This window comes from Ranitomeya variabilis, chromosome 1, assembly GCF_051348905.1.
Source record: "Ranitomeya variabilis isolate aRanVar5 chromosome 1, aRanVar5.hap1, whole genome shotgun sequence".
Lineage (NCBI taxonomy): Eukaryota > Metazoa > Chordata > Amphibia > Anura > Dendrobatidae > Ranitomeya > Ranitomeya variabilis.
Window position 1 is genome coordinate 325,465,045 of NC_135232.1, and position 19,260 is coordinate 325,484,304.

The 19,260-nt window shown below is 42.3% G+C and overlaps 1 protein-coding gene across 1 annotated transcript in view; it reads right to left on the reverse strand.

The window, feature by feature from the left end:
• Window positions 1-19,260, reverse strand: part of METTL3 (methyltransferase 3, N6-adenosine-methyltransferase complex catalytic subunit) — a 51,398-nt gene that overhangs the window by 8,652 nt on the left and 23,486 nt on the right. Inside the window, exons 8-9 of the mRNA XM_077298470.1 lie at window positions 9,847-9,955; window positions 9,679-9,744 (exon numbers count right to left, since the gene is read on the reverse strand). Of these exons, the coding sequence (XP_077154585.1) occupies window positions 9,679-9,744; window positions 9,847-9,955 (175 nt within the window). The remainder of the gene's footprint in view (window positions 1-9,678; window positions 9,745-9,846; window positions 9,956-19,260) is intronic.

Below are 19,260 nucleotides of genomic sequence, written 5' to 3' on the forward strand. Positions count from 1 at the left end.
CACATCTAGATAAGTTCATTAGGGGGTCTACTTTCCAAAATGGTGTCACTTGTGGGGGGTTTCAATGTTTAGGCACATCAGTGGCTCTCCAAACACAACATGGAGTCCCATCTCAATTCCAGTCAATTTTGCATTGAAAACTCAAATGGCGCTCCTTCGCTTCCGAGCTCTGTCATGCGGCCAAACAGTGGTTTACCCCCACATATGGGGTATCGGCGTACTCAGGACAAATTGTATAACATCTTTTGGGGTCCATTTTCTCCTGTTACCCTTGGTAAAATAAAACAAATTGGAGCTGAAGTAAATTGTGTGTGAAAAAAAGTTAAATGTTCATTTTTATTTAAACATTCCAAAAATTCCTGTGAAACACCTGAAGGGTTAATAAACTTTTTGAATGTGGTTTTGAGCACCTTGAGGGGTGCAGTTTTTAGAATGGTGTCACACTTGGGTATTTTCTATCATATAGACCCCTCAAAATGACTTCAAATGAGATTCGGTCCCTAAAAAAAAATGGTGTTGTAAAAATGAGAAATTGCTGGTCAACTTTTAACCCTTATAACTCCCTAACAAAAAAAAATTTTGGTTCCAAAATGGTGCTGATGTAAAGTAGACATGTGGGAAATGTTACTTATTAAGTATTTTGTGTGACATATCACTGTGATTTAATTGCATAAAAATTCAAATTTGGAAAATTGCAAAATTTTCAAAATTTTCACCAAATTTACATTTTTTTCACAAATAAACACAGGTAATATCAAAGAAATGTTACCACTATCATGAAGTACAATATGTCACGAGAAAACAATGTCAGAATCACCAAGATCCGTTGAAGCGTTCCAGAGTTATAACCTCATAAAGGGACAGTGGTCAGAATTGTAAAAATTGGCCCGGTCCATAACGTGCAAACCACCCTTGGGGGTGAAGGGGTTAAATTGTGAAAAGTGTTTTCAGAGGGTCATTTATTATTCAACCCCTCAACCCACCAGAATTCTGTTTGGTTCCCCTAAAGTATTAAGAAGTAGTTCAGGCACAAAGAACAATGAGCTTCACATGTTTGGATTAATTATCTCTTTTTCCAGCCTTTTCTGACTATTGAAGACCCTCCCCAAACTTGTGAACAGCACTCATACATGGTCAACATGGGAAAGACAAAGGAGCATTCCAAGGCCATCAGAGACAAGATCGTGGAGGGTCACAAGGCTGGCAAGGGGTACAAAACCCTTTCCAAGGAGTTGGGCCTACCTGTCTCCACTGTTGGGAGCATCATCCGGAAGTGGAAGGCTTATGGAACTACTGTTAGCCTTCCACGGCCTGGACAGCCTTTGAAAGTTTCCTCCCGTGCCGAGGCCAGGCTTGTCCGAAGAGTCAAGGCTAACCCAAGGACAACAAGGAAGGAGCTCCGGGAAGATCTCATGGCAGTGGGGACATTGGTTTCAGTCAATACCATAAGTAACGTACTCCACCGCAATGGTCTCCGTTCCAGACGAGCCCGTAAGGTACCTTTACTTTCAAAGCGTCATGTCAAGGCTCGTCTACAGTTTGCTCATGATCACTTGGAGGACTCTGAGACTGACTGGTTCAAGGTTCTCTGGTCTGATGAGACCAAGATCGAGATCTTTGGTGCCAACCACACACGTGACGTTTGGAGACTGGATGGCACTGCATACGACCCCAAGAATACCATCCCTACAGTCAAGCATGGTGGTGGCAGCATCATGCTGTGGGGCGGTTTCTCAGCCAAGGGGCCTGGCCATCTGGTCCGCATCCATGGGAAGATGGATAGCACGGCCTACCTGGAGATTTTGGCCAAGAACCTCCGCTCCTCCATCAAGGATCTTAAGATGGGTCGTCATTTCATCTTCCAACAAGACAACGACCCAAAGCACACAGCCAAGAAAACCAAGGCCTGGTTCAAGAGGCAAAAAATCAAGGTGTTGCAGTGGCCTAGTCAGTCTCCTGACCTTAACCCAATTGAAAACTTGTGGAAGGAGCTCAAGATTAAAGTCCACATGAGACACCCAAAGAACCTAGATAACTTGGAGAAGATCTGCATGGAGGAGTGGGTCAAGATAACTCCAGAGACCTGTGCCGGCCTGATCAGGTCTTATAAAAGACGATTATTAGCTGTAATTGCAAACAAAGGTTATTCCACAAAATATTAAACCTAGGGGTTGAATAATAATTGACCCACACTTTTATGTTTAAAATTTATAACAATTTAACTGAGCAACAAAACTTTTTGGTTTGTAAGATTTATGCATCTGTTAATAAATCCTGCTCTTATTTGAAGTCTCTAACTTATTTGCATCTTATTAAACCTGCTAAATCTGCAGGGGGTTGAATACTACTTGTAGGCATTGTATACACACACACACACACCCCAGCACTCTATAGGAGCCATGATATAAACTGTATAATTTAATTCACTAAGATGAGCTTACAAAAATGGAGGTTTTTAGAGCATAAATTGGCCAATCCATGTGTGCCCATCAACCGCGGCAAGGTGACCTCCCTCTGATGGGTCGCTGTTCTACTGTACATACCTCTCTTGAGCGATTAGCCTACAGTTAAATGGACAAAACATGACTCTCCTGGGCCATGAGCTTACAATTTAATGGGTGAGTAGAACTGCTGGTCAATGGGAGAAGTGCAGAGTCAGGCTGGAGGCAGTCACACCCCCAATAGTAAAATATAAAGAAAAAAACCTGACCAGCACCTCCTAGGTGTGAACAGGTGCCAGCTGCGATAGCTGCTATCTTGGATCCTATAGAGTGCTGCTGTGTTTTCTTTTTCTATATAAAGCAGCTATCGCAGTTGGCACCTGTTCACAAGACAAAAACTCAAATTTATCAACATCTACACCACAGCTATGAGGCATACAGGTAAGAATATTTTAACCATTTTGTTACCTGTATGCCCATAGTAATAGATTAAAAGTGTCCCAGGGGCTGACAGATTCCCTTTAAAATTGAAAAGCCTTTTAAAGGTGAAAAATTAAATGTCCTGTTAGTTAAAAAGGAAATTTGCATATTGACCATCCTAAATATCAAAGGCCCATATCTTTTCCAACCCAATGGAGAAGAAAAAAAAAATTTAACCCCTTCACCCCCAAGGGTGGTTTGCACGTTAATGACCGGGCCAATTTTTACAATTCTGACCACTGTCCCTTTAGGAGGTTATAACTCTGGAACGCTTCAACGGATCTTGGCGATTCTGACATTGTTTTCTTGTGACATATTGTACTTCATGATAGTGGTAAAATTTCTTCGATATAACTTGCGTTTATTTGTGAAAAAAACGGAAATTTGGCGAAAATTTTGAAAATTTTGCAATTTTCCAACTTTGAATTTTTATGCCCTTAAATCACAGACATATGTCACGCAAAATACTTAATAATTAACATTTCCCACATGTCTACTTTACATCAGCACAATTTTGGAACCAAAATTTTTTTTTGTTAGGGAGTTATAAGGGTTAAAAGTTGACCAGAAATTTCTCATTTTTACAACACCATTTTTTTTTAGGGACCACATCTCATTTGAAGTCATTTTGAGGGGTCTGTATGATAGAAAATACCCAAGTGTGACACCATTCTAAAAACTGCACCCCTCAAGGTGCTCAAAACCACACTCAAGAAGTTTATTAACCCTTCAGGTGTTTCACAGGAATTTTTGGAATGTTTAAATAAAAATGAACATTTAATTTTTTTTCACACAAAATTTATTTCAGCTCCAATTTGTTTTATTTTACCAAGGGTAACAGGAGAAAATAGACTGCAAAAGTTGTTGTACAATTTGTCCTGAGTACGCTGATACCCCATATGTGGGTGTAAACCATTGTTTGGGCGCATGGCAGAGCTTGGAAGGGAAGGAGCGCCATTTGACTTTTCAATGCAAAATTGACTGGAATTGAGATGGGACGCCATGTTGCGTTTGGAGAGCCCCTGATGTGCCTAAACATTGAAACCCCCTACAAGTGACACCATTTTGGAAAGTAGACCCCCTAAGGAACTTATCTAGATGTGTGGTGAGCACTTTGACCCACCAAGTGCTTCACAGAAGTTTATAATGCAGAGCCGTAAAAATAAAAAATCATATTTTTTCACAAAAATGATCTTTTCGCCCCCAATTTTTTATTTTCCCAATGGTAAGAGAAGAAATTGGTCCCCAAAAAATGTTGTGCAATTTGTCCTGAGTACGCAGATACCCCATATGTTGGGGTAAACCACTGTTTGGGCGCATGGCAGAGCTTGGAAGGGAAGGAGCGCCATTTGACTTTTCAATGCAAAATTGACTGGAATTGAGATGGGACGCCATGTTGCGTTTGGAGAGCCCCTGATGTGCCTAAACATTGAAACCCCCTACAAGTGACACCATTTTGGAAAGTAGACCCCCTAAGGAACTTATCTAGATGTGTGGTGAGCACTTTGACCCACCAAGTGCTTCACAGAAGTTTATAATGCAGAGCCGTAAAAATAAAAAATCATATTTTTTCACAAAAATGATCTTTTCGCCCCCAATTTTTTATTTTCCCAAGGGTAAGAGAAGAAATTGGTCCCCAAAAAATGTTGTGCAATTTGTCCTGAGTACGCAGATACCCCATATGTTGGGGTAAACCACTGTTTGGGCGCATGGCAGAGCTCGGAAGTGAAGGAGCGCCATTTGACTTTTCAATGCAAAATTGACTGGAATTGAGATGGGACGCCATGTTGCGTTTGGAGAGCCCCTGATGTGCCTAAACATTGAAACCTCCTACAAGTGACACCATTTTGGAAAGTAGACCCCCTAAGGAACTTATCTAGATGTGTGGTGAGCACTTTGACCCACCAAGTGCTTCACAGAAGTTTATAATGCAGAGCCGTAAAAATAAAAAATCATATTTTTTCACAAAAATGATCTTTTCGCCCCCAATTTTTTATTTTCCCAAGGGTAAGAGAAGAAATTGGTCCCCAAAAAACGTTGTGCAATTTGTCCTGAGTACGCAGATACCCCATATGTTGGGGTAAACCACTGTTTGGGCGCATGGCAGAGCTTGGAAGGGAAGGAGCGCCATTTGACTTTTCAATGCAAAATTGACTGGAATTGAGATGGGACGCCATGTTGCGTTTGGAGAGCCCCTGTTGTGCCTAAACATTGAAACCCCCCACAAATGACACCATTTTGGAAATTAGACCCCCTAAGGAACTTATCTAGATGTGTTTTGAGAGCTTTGCACCCCCAAGTGTTTCACTACAGATTATAACGCAGAGCCGTGAAAATAAAAATTCTTTTTTTTTTTTCACAAAAATGATTTTTTAGCCCCCAGCTTTTGTATTTTTACAAGAGTAACAGAATAAACTGGACCCCAAAAGTTGTTGTCCAATTTGTCCTGAGTACGCTGATACCCCATATATGGAGGGTAACCACTGTTTGGGCGCATGACAGAGCTCGGAAGGGAAGGAGCGCCATTTGGAATGCAGACTTAAATGGATTGGTCTGCAGGCGTCACGTTGCATTTGCAGAGCCCCTGATGTACCCAAACAGTACAAACCCCCCACAAGTGACCCCATATTGGAAACTAGACCTCCCAAGGAACTTATCTAGATGTGTTGTGAGAACTTTGAACCCCCAAGTGTTTCACTACAGTTTGTAACGCAAAGCCGTGAAAATAAAAATTCTTTTTTTTTTCACAAAAATGATTTTTTAGCCCCCAGCTTTGTATTTTTACAAGGGTAACAGAATAAATTGGACCCTACAAGTTGTTGTCCAATTTGTCCTGAGTACGCTGATACCCCCTATGTGGGGGGTAACCACTGTTTGGGCACATGACAGAGCTCGGAAGGGAAGGAGCGCCATTTGGAATGCAGACTTAAATGGATTGGTCTGCAGGCGTCACGTTGCATTTGCAGAGCCCCTGATGTACCCAAACAGTACAAACCCCCCACAAGTGACCCCATATTGGAAACTAGACCTCCCAAGGAACTTATCTAGATGTGTTGTGAGAACTTTGAACCCCCAAGTGTTTCACTACAGTTTGTAACGCAAAGCCGTGAAAATAAAAATTCTTTTTTTTTTTCACAAAAATGATTTTTTAGCCCCCAGCTTTGTATTTTTACAAGGGTAACAGAATAAATTGGACCCTACAAGTTGTTGTCCAATTTGTCCTGAGTACGCTGATACCCCCTATGTGGGGGGTAACCACTGTTTGGGCACATGACAGAGCTCGGAAGGGAAGGAGCGCCATTTGGAATGCAGACTTAAATGGATTGGTCTGCAGGCGTCACGTTGCATTTGCAGAGCCCCTGATGTACCCAAACAGTACAAACCCCCCACAAGTGACCCCATATTGGAAACTAGACCTCCCAAGGAACTTATCTAGATGTGTTGTGAGAACTTTGAACCCCCAAGTGTTTCACTACAGTTTGTAACGCAAAGCCGTGAAAATAAAAATTCTTTTTTTTTTTCACAAAAATGATTTTTTAGCCCCCAGCTTTGTATTTTTACAAGGGTAACAGAATAAATTGGACCCTAAAAGTTGTTTTCCAATTTGTCCTGAGTACGCTGATACCCCCTATGTGGGGGGTAACCACTGTTTGGGCACATGACAGAGCTCGGAAGGGAAGGAGCGCCATTTGGAATGCAGACTTAAATGGATTGGTCTGCAGGCGTCACGTTGCATTTGCAGAGCCCCTGATGTACCCAAACAGTACAAACCCCCCACAAGTGACCCCATATTGGAAACTAGACCTCCCAAGGAACTTATCTAGATGTGTTGTGAGAACTTTGAACCACCAAGTGTTTCACTACAGTTTACAACGCAGAGCCGTGAAAATAAAACATATTTTTTTCCCACAAAAATGATTTTTAGCCCCCCAAATTTTTATTTTCCCAAGGATAACAAGAGAACTTGGACCCCAGAAGTTGTTGTTCAATTTGTCCCGAGTACGCTGATAACCCATATGTTGGGATAAACCCCTTTTTGGACGCACGGGAGAGCTCGGAAGGGAAGGAGCACTGTTTTACTTTTTCAACGCAGAATTGGCTGGAATTGAGATCGGACGCCATGTCGCGTTTGGAGAGCCCCTGATGTGCCTGAACAGTGGAAACTCCCCAATTCTACCTGAAACCCTAACCCAAACACACCCCTAACCCTAATCCCAACGGTAACCCTAACCCTACCCCTAACCTCACCTCTAACCGTTTAATGAACATTTTCTGACAGTCATAAGTGCCACGTATTTAAGTGCCACGTATTTAAGTGCCACATATTTAAGTGCCACATATTTAAGTGCCACGTGTTTCAGTGCCACGTGTTTCAGTGCCACGTGTTTCAGTGCCACGATATTTCAGTGCCACGTATTTCAGTGCCACGTACTATAAATACTATAACTATGTGGTTATACGTGGCACTGAAATATCGTGGCACGTAAATACGTGGCACTTAAGTACGTGGCACTTAAGTACGTGGCACGTAAATACGTGGCACGTAAATACGTGGCACTTAAGTACGTGGCACTTAAGTACGTGGCACTTAAGTACGTGGCACTTAAGTACGTGGCACTTAAGTACGTGGCACTTAAGTACGTGGCACTTAAGTACGTGGCACTTAAGTACGTGGCACTTAAGTACGTGGCACTTAAGTACGTGGCACTTAAGTACGTGGCACTTAAGTACGTGGCACTTAAGTACGTGGCACTTAAGTACGTGGCACTTATGTACGTGGCACTTATGTACGTGGCACTTATGTACGTGGCACTTATATACGTGGCCACTGAAATATCGTGGCACTTATATACGTATATAAACGTATATTTTAGTGCCACGTATTTCAGGTTAGGGGTAGGGTTAGGGGTAGGGTTTTTTTTTTTTGTTTGTTTTCTTGTGTTTTTCTATAAAAACGCATGCGTCTAAAAACGCATGCGTTTTACCACGTTTACATGCGTTTTTTCACACATGCGTTTTTTTAAAAAACGCATGCAGATAAAAACGCAAGTGTGAAACCAGCCTAAAAGACGCTTTTTATAGCAAAAAAGTTTTTGCGTCTCCACATTTTGAGACCTATAATTTTTCCACATTTTGGTCCACAGAGTCATGTGAGGTCTTGTTTTTTGTGGGACGAGTTGACGTTTTTATTGGTAACATTTTCGGACACGTGACCATTTTTGATCACTTTTTATTCCGATTTTTGTGAGGCAGAAGGACCAAAAACCAGCTATTCATGAATTTCTTTTGGGAGAGGCGTTTATACCGTTCCGCGTTTGGTAAAATTGATAAAGCAGTTTTATTCGTCGGGTCAGTACGATTACAGCGATATCTCATTTATATAATTTTTTTATGTTTTGGCGCTTTTATACGATAAAAACTATTTTATAGAAAAAATAATTATTTTGGTATCGCTTTATTCTCAGGACTATAACTTTTTTATTTTTTTGCTGATGATGCTGTATGGCGGCTCGTTTTTTGCGGGACAAGATGACGTTTTCAGCGGTACCATGGTTATTTATATCCGTCTTTTTGATCGCGTGTTATTCCACTTTTTGTTCGGCTGTATGGTAATAAAGCGTTGTTTTTTGCCTCGTTTTTTTTTTTTTTTTCTTACGGTGTTTACTGAAGGGGTTAACTAGTGGGGCAGTTTTATAGGTTGGGTCGTTACGGACGCGGCGATACTAAATATGTGTACTTTTATTGTTTTTTTTATTTTATTTAGATAAAGAAATGTATTTATGGGAATAATATTTTATTTTTTTTTTCATTATTTTGGAATATTTTTTTTTTTTTTTTTTTTACACATTTGGAAAAATTTTTTTTTAACTTTTTTACTTTGCCCCAGGGGGGGACAATACAGATCGGTGATCTGCCAGTTTGCATAGCACTCTGACAGATCACCGATCTGAGGAAAGTGCAGGCTGCTTCACAGTGCCTGCTCTGAGCAGGCGTCTGTGAAGCCACCTCCCTCCCTGCAGGACCCGGATCCGCGGCCATCTTGGATCCGGGTCTGGGAGCTGCAGGGAGGGAGGTAAGACCCTCGCAGCAACGCGATCACATCGCGTTGCTGCGGGGGGCTCAGGGAAGCCCGCAGGGAGCCCCCTCCCTGCGCGATGCTTCCCTGCACCGCCGGCACATCGCGATCATGTTTGATCGCGGTGTGCCGGGGGTTAATGTGCCGGGGGCGGTCCGTGACCGCTCCTGGCACATAGTGCCGGATGTCAGCTGTGATAATCAGCTGACACCCGGCCGCGATCGGCGGCGCTCCCCCCGTGAGCGCCGCTGATCGCGTATGACGTACTATCCCGTCGGCGGTCATACGGGCCCACCCCACCTCGACGGGATAGTACGTCAGATGTCAGGAAGGGGTTAATTAGCTCCTTAGCCCTTTGCTAGTGAAATATTCAGTTTAAAATTTAAAAAAAAAAAAAAAAAAAAAAAAAAAAAAGTAAAAAGAAGAAAGGTCTTTTTTAAAGGGGTTGACCAGTCTTCTGACGAAAGTCTGCAAATACGCTAAGGGATTGCAAACATCTGAATCGGCACACACTGTCAAGATTCTCCAACTTTGCCAATGAGATAGGACAATTTACATAAATGCAATTACGTACCGACCACATGTGCTTGGCCTCATTTAATACAAGTGAATTCAGCAAAGGACAGACAAGTATAGTTGGAATCTTTTCTTGCACAGGATAGAATATCACGAGCATCTTACCTCTGCCACAATGACATCACAATCTAGACCCCGATTAAATCCTTGAGGGCTTCCTTTGACGCCCACCTACAAAATAAAGCTTGCATTCATCAAGAAAGTGGCACACGTGAGACAAAAAAAGAGAAACAAAGAACAAAACAACTGCTGATCAATGACAGCTATTATTACCAGACAGTGCTCCTTGCCATGATTAAGCCAATGACCAGTGCGTCCAGTTCTAATAATTCGCTGTAACTGGTTGGTTTTCACCCAAATTATTTCATCCACTCGCTCATATCTGTATTTATGTCATACAAGAGAGATAGGAGCTGTAAATTCCCCAGAAAATGACAATTATTGCATAATGTTCACATAACATGTACACGACTAGTAAATGTAATTATCTTATATAATGGTGGATGCGTCCTTCTGTCCAAAGCCTGCAGTGTGGCGCCAGAGTCCGTGCGTGCGCATACCGCACTACGGCGCCACTTTACTGAAGACACTGCTTGCAGACAGACACAGTGTCTTTAATAAAAAGGCACCAGGTAGTGTGGTATAAGCACACGATGACTCGGGCACCATTTTATTGAAGAATTCTACGACAACATTGCATTGCGTACACGTCGGCCACCGACATTATCCGTGAGGCTGGCACATTCAAACTGTTATGTTGACGTTGTAGTACATTAAGTCAATTAAATGGAGCCAGAATCAGTGTGTGCGCATCTCGCGATCTCCGGCGCCACTTTATTGAAGACTGTATAAATATACCAATAAAAATCCTCACCACCCGGGCGTAGAATGGGTTCAATAGCTGGAATATTACATTATGAATAAGCACGTACAACAGTTTAGTGCTGCAACTATTTTGTAGACAGTAATATCTAAAGTGCAGAACAATTAAAAAGCAGCCGGTTGAATTACACAGCGTTGGGCTCGGTGTCTCCAGCCTCCGTGTGGAACACCAGATGATAAGCCTAAGCAATACCTGTATACAGTGGCTTGCAAAAGTATTCACCCCCTTGGCTTTTTACACTGCAACCTGTGTTTACAAAAATATGTAATACGATTTGTGTGTGATGCATCAGCACTAAATAGTGTAAGTTGGTGAAGTGAGAAAAATATAGGCATAAATTAAATTTATGAGATCAAATAACTAAACATTGGCATGTGCGTATGTATACTATTCACCCTTTTGCGATGAAGCCTCTAAAAATTTCTGGTGCAAGCAGTTATCTTCATCTCACTAAGCATGTGACTCATGAAGTCCACCTTATGCAATCTAAGTGCCACATGGTCAGTCAGTATATTCACACCTATTCTGGAAGGCCGCAGAGGCTGCAACACCATTAAGCAAGAAGTGTTATGGTTCTCAATGGCAAGAGAACATAGCCCAGCAAACATACGAACTAGCTCTTGGAAGGATGGAAACTAAACTGACCATGAACTAAACCTGCCGCACAACTAACAGTAGCCGGGTAGCGTAGCCTGCGTTTTATCCCTAGACGCCCAGCGCCGGCCGGAGGACTAACTAATCCTGGCAGAGGAAAATATAGTCCTGGCTCACCTCTAGAGAAATTTCCCCGAAAGGCAGACAGAGGCCCCCACAAATATTGGCGGTGATTTTAGATGAAATGACAAACGTAGTATGAAAATAGGTTTAGCAAAATTGAGGTCCGCTTACTAGATAGCAGGAAGACAGAAAGGGCACTTTCATGGTCAGCTGAAAACCCTATCAAAATACCATCCTGAAATTACTTTAAGACTCTAGTATTAACTCATAACATCAGAGTGGCAATTTCAGATCACAAGAGCTTTCCAGACACAGAAACGAAACTACAGCTGTGAACTGGAACAAAATGCAAAAACAAACAAGGACTAAGTCCAACTTAGCTGGGAGTTGTCTAGCAGCAGGAACATGCACAGAAAGGCTTCTGATTACAATGTTGACCGGCATGGAAGTGACAGAGGAGCAAGGCTAAATAGCGACTCCCACATCCTGATGGAAACAGGTGAACAGAGAGGATGATGCACACCAGTTCAATTCCACCAGTGGCCACCGGGGGAGCCCAAAATCCAATTTCACAACAAAGAAGCACCACTAACCTAATAGCACCATGAAGACGACGGAGATCTCCAAACAAGTCTGAGACAAAGTTGTTGAGAAATACAGGTCAAGTCAGGGTTATAAAAAAAAAAAATAAAAAATAAAAATCAATCTCTGATTATCCCTCGGAGCGCCATCAAATCCATTATCAAATGGAAAGAACGTGATACCACAATAAACCTTACAAGAGAGCAGGGCTGTGGAGTCAGTAAGCCAAACCTCCAACTCCCTCATACATGGCTCATGTTTAAGGCTACGTTCACATTTGCGTTGTGCGCCGCAGCGTCGGCGACGCAACGCACAACGCAAATGTGAACGCATGCACAACGCAGCATTTTGTGACGCATGCGTCCTTTTTTTTGCTTGATTTTGGACACAAAAAATGCAACTTGCTGCGTCCTGTGCACCCTGACGCGTGCGCCGCAGCGACGCATGCGTCACAAAACGCAAATGCAACGCATGTCCATGCGCCCCCATGTTAAATATAGAGGTGCATGACGCATGCGGCAACGCAGCGGCGCCCGACGCTGCGTCGCACAACGCTAATGTGAACGTAGCCTAAGTGATGCATTTACTGTAGTAAAATGGTAACATCAGACCTTTAGTCACCATTATGATAAAATAATCAAGCTAATTAGATAGAACAAACTATTTTTACTGAAATACAACTTTAGAACACAAAAAAAACTTTAATTGTAAATATGCAATAAACTATGCAGTAAGAAGGAAAAAACTGTTTTAAACAAAACATACTAAACATTTGTGCAGGCTATGAATTTGTTGTAAGAAACAGTATCACCCCCATCAGATCCTCCTTCATAGGTGACCTCAAATCTGATCTACAGTAATTATTTTAAGGATAGAGAACGACCTCTCTACACTAACTTGGGTTCTACTTTTTTGAGACCACGTGAAAATGTTTTGCTGAAATATGGTCAATCTTTTTGCTATGGGAGTTGAATCTTTTTCCCTGCGGCAACGTTTACCTGCTACAGGTCATCCAAATACCTTTCCAAATTAAACTCCTCATCCGATGAGGCTGAAGATAAGGTATCCGTAGCACTGTTAAGACCCAAGTCCTCTTGCTCTTAACAGTCCTACAGCCCACTCATCCTAACTGCTACTTCAGTCAGAGCCATTTTTCCTTTAGTAGCGGTTGATCATCCAGCAATATACGGTGACTCTGGTCCACATAAACAGCTGTCAGAAGAATTTTCTAATAGCAGTGTCTCTCTTCGTTTCATTGAAACAGCGATGCCATCTGAGATTAAAACTCCTCTTTGGGTCAAGCAAACCACAAGTTCTTCTATTCCTTTATGAAAATGCCAGCAGTTTAAATACTCAGCTTCAATTTTTTAGTCACTCTAAATGGGTGATGAAGCAATTCCTTCAATTCAGCCACCTGTGTTCATTGCCCTTTATTTGGTGTTACCCGATGGTTGGCCATGTCTACAAGAAAGGGTTTTAGCTCAAGCAATCACTCAATGATTAAACAGGTGCTGCTCCATCAAGTGGCCTGATCCACAATTGCCCATTTTCCAGCACGTCTCTAAGATGGAATCAATTTTACAGGTTCTGGCAGCAATAACCAATTTCCTCACTTTGCCAATTACAGTGCCAGCATGTCCTTCTTGCAGACTATCTCTTATTGCCAGATGCAATGTGTGCACAACACAGCGCATGTGATTAGTGATGAGCGAGTATACTCGTTGCTTGGGTTTTCGCGAGCACGCTCTGGTAACCTCCGAGTATTTGTTAGTGCTCGGAGATTTAGTTTTCATCACGGCAGCTGAATGATTTACAGCTACTAGCCAGGCTGAGTACGTGTGGGGGTTGCCTGGTTGCTAGGTAATCCCCACATGTAATCAAGCTGGCTAATAGCTGTAAATCATGCTGCTGAAAACTTAATCTACGAGCAGTCATAAATACTCGGAGACCACCCGAGCAACGAGTACACTCGCTCATCACTACATGTGATGAATATGAGAAAGCTTTGAAGCAGCTTCAACAATATCTTTTAACTGTAAAGTATTTTACTGTTCTTCTGTAGTCATATCTGCTTGTTCCTTAGTTACAGGACTGTGGCCTTCCATCTCAAACAGATTGAATCTGAAGTTTTCTTCTAGCTGGTGTTCAACTTCATTATTCTCATTCATCAGTTTAACTGTACTTATGTTTGAAGTATTGTCAGTTACAATAGCAAGAATCTGTTAATTTTTGAGTTCACAATTTTGCAGAACTTTTTCCACTAAGGCCTGGAGAAACTTTTTAAAGAAATATCAAAGGTCTTTTGAGAGTCTTTAAGATCTACCGTAATTGTCTAATACTTTCTCTTTCCAGAGAAAAACCAAGCTTGCGAGCCATTCCTCCATTAAGAGCTATAAAAGCTGGTTGTGCCAATAATGATAATGTTACACAGTCTTTAACAGCTCTATGAGCTTTTAAGCATATCTTTGCTACAGTAACTTCGTCACTTATAAAATATCTTGTAACTGATGTTTGACAGGCTCTTTCCTTCTCCTTTGCATGACATGATGGGCACTGGTTTCTTGGTGTCGCCGTGATCTTTCCCAGTCACCGCTTTGAAAACTTCTGTGTGTAAGCGTCGGACACTTGATTATCGGGATCGCTCCAGGTATCCTGTAAAAGCTAGAGCTATTCGGATAAGCACTTATCCGAAGCTATTCGATCATCCCTAATCATGATGCTTCAGTGTCTATGAAGAGGGGAGGTGAGAGAGAGCAAGTTTGTGCTGAATCATACCTCAGAAAGAAACAAACTGCTATCAGAGCTAATAACATGAAGAGCATCAGATCAACTAACCTCTCCAATTATGAGCTGAGAGAAAAAGCAAACTAAAACATGAAGCATACACAGAAAATATATACTGGACTATTGATTTATGCACAGTTTATTGAAAGTTTAGATATGCTTTAAGATGTACTTGCCTTAATCCTATTTTCCGGCTCACGCTAGCTGAGTAAAGGTACCTTCACACTAAACGACTTTGCAACGATAACGATAGCGATCCGTGACGTTGCAGCGTCCTGGATAGCGATAGCAAAAGCAACGATGCCAGCAATGTTTTACAATGGTAACCAGGGTAAATATCGGGTTACTAAGCGCAGGGCCGCGCTTAGTAACCTAATATTTACCCTGTTTATCATTGTAAAAGTAAAAAAAAAAAACAGTACATACTCACCCTCTGATGTCTGTCACGTCCCCCGACATCCGCGCTGCTGCTCAGAGCTTCCCGCACTGACTGAGTGCCGGCCGTAAAGTAAAAGCAGAGCACAGCGGTGACGTCACCGCTGCACACTGCTTTTACTTTACGGCCGGCACTCAGTCAGTGCGGGAAGCTGAAGGCGAGGGACGTGACACCGGAATGTGAGTATGTAGTGGTTTGGTTTTTTTTTACATTTACGATGGTAACCAGGGTAAACATTGGGTGACTAAGCACGGCCCAGCGCTTAGTAACCCGATGTTTACCCTGGTTACCCGGGGACTTCGGCATCGTTGGTCGCTGGAGAGCTGTATGTGTGACAGCTCCCCAGCGACCACACAACGACTTACCAACGATCACGGCCAGGTCGTATCGCTGGTCGTGATCGTTGGTAAATCGTATAGTGTGAAGGTGCCTTAAATGGCTGCAGACATTCCTTATCAGTGCCTTTTTGCTCTCATCTGTAGAGGAGGAGCTTTACTACTGAGCATGTACATTAAGTGCAGCACAGTTTCATCTCAACTAAAACCAGAGATCCTTAAATCAGGAATATAACAGACATTTTTAGGACATTTTATAACTTTACTAACAGCTTGGCTTCTATGTGTTCAATAGATGAAAAAAACCTCTGGGTACATAACTATCAATTAGCAGGCTTTTTTATAAATAATGTTACACTTAAAACATAACTTTTACTGGATTCCTTTGTTAAAAAACTATAACAAACAGTGTCACATAAAGTGCAGGTGCTGACGAACAATACATATACCTCTTCCAACCTTAAAAAGGAACGTCACTGTCCTTGCCCCTCTCTGAGTTAATATGTCATTTAGATAGGAAGTTCACTATCTCTTTGTGCACTCTAGTAGTTACTCATGTGGCAATGTTCCTCTATCAAAGACAGCCACAAAGTTCTTTCCTAGGTGCTTGAGACTACCTATCTCAATCCTTCCATACGGGGAGTCTAGGATACAGTGAATGGTGGTCCCTCCTCTAGCAGAGTGTAGTTTGTGTCAATCACTACATGTATCTGCTGGGGACCTTATCTGCTTTAAAAATTGGGTGAGTGGGATATCAATATGGCAGTGGCTGCTTTAGTAGTCACACCATTTATACCATGTATACTTTCTCTAGGTGCGCATATTAACAGACCCCTGCTCAGTTTTGCAAAGTATATCCACCCGTTCCCAGTATACTCATCTGCCTGTACTGCTCATCATTTCAGTCGCAGTTTCCTTGCAGGATGAGTAACCTCAGGATGCCTTTGCGGTTCTCTCATGGATCCGCTTCACGCTCTCCTGCTTTCCTTATGCCTCCCGACGCGTTTCTTCCTGTGGGGATTCATCAGGGGATCATTGGCATTATTGGGGCAATCGCTAGTCTACTTACTAGTGGCCGTCCTTTATAGCAGAATGATGCCGGTCTCTATGCAGGCGCACTTCCGGACGCCAGCTCCATTTCCGGTATTCGTGCGCGCGCGTGTAGCTCGCAAACGCGCGTGCACGCTGTAAGCCTTATACATTTCCTGTGTCTATGACACGTGCACTATGTTGTTGCGTGCATGGTATCCTCGGCAACCCAGACGCTATTACTGCGCGTCCGTCGTCGTTGCCGGGTGTTCCTGCAACAAAACTTAATTAAAGAGATTTCCTATTTACTGGTGCCACATTTCATGGTTTACTCTCCTTCTTTAACTGTCGGGTAAATACTCAGACCCTCAGGCCAATAAGAAAGTATGTACGAGTAAAATAATATCCACATCTTCTATACACCATAATGGATCCTGACCTTTCTAGGAGATCGTGCTATTCAGATGGTCACCCTTACAGACCAGAATTCTATATGCAAATTATAACTATAGCTATAATGTATGACCAGTTAGGATTGTATAGCGGGTTGGACCTTGATGTTAGATTTAAGATTTAAAGAGTACTTCATGGTTCCTCATATCCTAGCACTCTTTTTTCCTATCAGACCAAAGACCCTCAGGTCCGTGAAAGATCATATGCGGATGATGTTATACCTGTGCCTCCTATATATCATCCTGCGCGTTGGCCTTTCCATGAGGTCCTAGTTTTAAAAGAAGGTCCGTCGTGTCACGAGTGTAGGAACTTAAAGCGACCACAAAGGGCCGTAGTACCTGGTCCACATATAGTCCTAGATTTTGCGTGAGGCTACCGATTCCTGAGACTATAGGTCTCCCCTTTAATGGATTCGTGCCTTTGTGTATTTTGGGTACACTGTAGAATGTCGGCACTACTGGGTGCGTTGGTATCAGAAAATCTCTTTCTTTGGCATCAATCAGTTTGTTATTAAAGGCTTCCCCCACCAGTAATTTTAGTTGTTCATGGTAGGTTTTAGTTGGATTTGCCTCTAATTTCTCATACCCCATCTCTTTTTGAAGGAGAGAGTAGCATAAATCTTGATATTGTCCCACATCCATCACAACTACGTTTCCCCCCTTATCTGAGGGCTTTATAACCCTCTCGTGATCTCTTTCAAGATCACACAGACTTTTCATCTCATTTTTTGTCAGGTTGTAGGCTCCTTTCCTCTTTATCTTTGATTCTAACTCTACCAAGTCCTCTGTTACCAAGTTTAGAAATACGTCTATAGGACTCAAGTCACTCGATACGGGTGGCATACGTTTACTCTTGTTTCTGAGGTTGGTGAATGGTCCCTCCCCCATTTCGTTGGGATCAATGTCACTGAGGTGAAACAGAAACCTTACATCGTTCAAGAGGTCCTCGTCTATGCCTAATTCAAGGCAGCGTTTTTTATCCTCATTGATGAAATGTTTTTTCCACTTCAATCTACGGATGAACATATTTACATCTTTTACTGCTTCGAAGCTCTCGTAGTCAGTGGTTGGAACAAAGGAGAGGCCTTTACTCAGTACCGTCATTTGTTCCCTACTTAGAGTTTTTGAGGATAAATTAATAACGCGATTGTCTATGAGGGGTTCCGAGGATTGAACCGATTCCTCAGGGGATAACTGAGATCTAAAAAACGGTCCCCTTGTGGAGATCCTCTACCTGTTCCTCTACCTCCTCGTGCACCTCCCCCCCTTCCCCTAGTTTTTCCTCTTGTATTTTTTGGGCGGGTATCAGAGTCTGAGAACTCTACTTCTGATGATGAGGGATCGGTTTCTTGTGGTTTAGGTGGCTTAGGGTTATGTAGGGAGTACGCCTTGTTGTCCCTGAAGTCCTGTAAGTCTCGCACAAAGAACTTGTGTTTTTTTTCCTTAAGATGGTATTGAAATTTTTCTATAGTATTCTGTAAACTTTTTTCTTTGTTGCCGAATTCCGGTTCGGCTGTAAATTTTTTTGTGACCTCTATTTGTTCTTTTAGGTTATTATTTAGTTCTACCAACATTAATCTCTCCTCATCAAGGAGTAATTTCATGAGTTTAAGGGAACTATCCGTTGCCTCCTTTTCCCACTTTTTGTAGAATTCTGTCCCTCTATATCTGTATCCTGGGGAGTTGGTTATCCTCAGATGTCTGGGTACTATCCCTGCTCGGATAAAAACATCTTACAAAGAGAAAGTAAATGGATATTCAGGCTACAAACTATTGCACCACAGGGTCTTAACGACCAACTCAGCTTTTCTTCCTTCTTATAGGAATGAGACATCAATAGGGCATCTAGACTTTAGGGAGAGCCGTCGTCGAGTGGGGGCGCCAATGCGCAGGAATAGGTGTCAACCTCCGCGTGAGGCAGGGAAGAGCCGAGAAAGGGCGAAATAGGGCCAGAATAGTATGCACCCTAAGTCTATCATTCCTAATATAGAAGGTCTGTCGTGTCACCACATGAGGAACTATCAAGCATCTTTTAAGCATCTAATAAATGAAATGTCCCAGTCCGTCCCGCTATATAATCCAAACGTGTCATATGCTAAAATTATCGTGTTAACATCTATAAGAAATTATAGGCATGAAAGGGGAATATAACCATCTCATGGAAAGGCCAACGCGCAGGATGATATATAGGAGGCACAGGTATAACATCATCCGCATATGATCTTTCACGGACCTGAGGGTCTTTGGTCTGATAGGAAAAAAGAGTGCTAGGATATGAGGAACCATGAAGTACTCTTTAAATCTTAAATCTAACATCAAGGTCCAACCCGCTATACAATCCTAACTGGTCATACATTATAGCTATAGTTATAATTTGCATATAGAATTCTGGTCTGTAAGGGTGACCATCTGAATAGCACGATCTCCTAGAAAGGTCAGGATCCATTATGGTGTATAGAAGATGTGGAT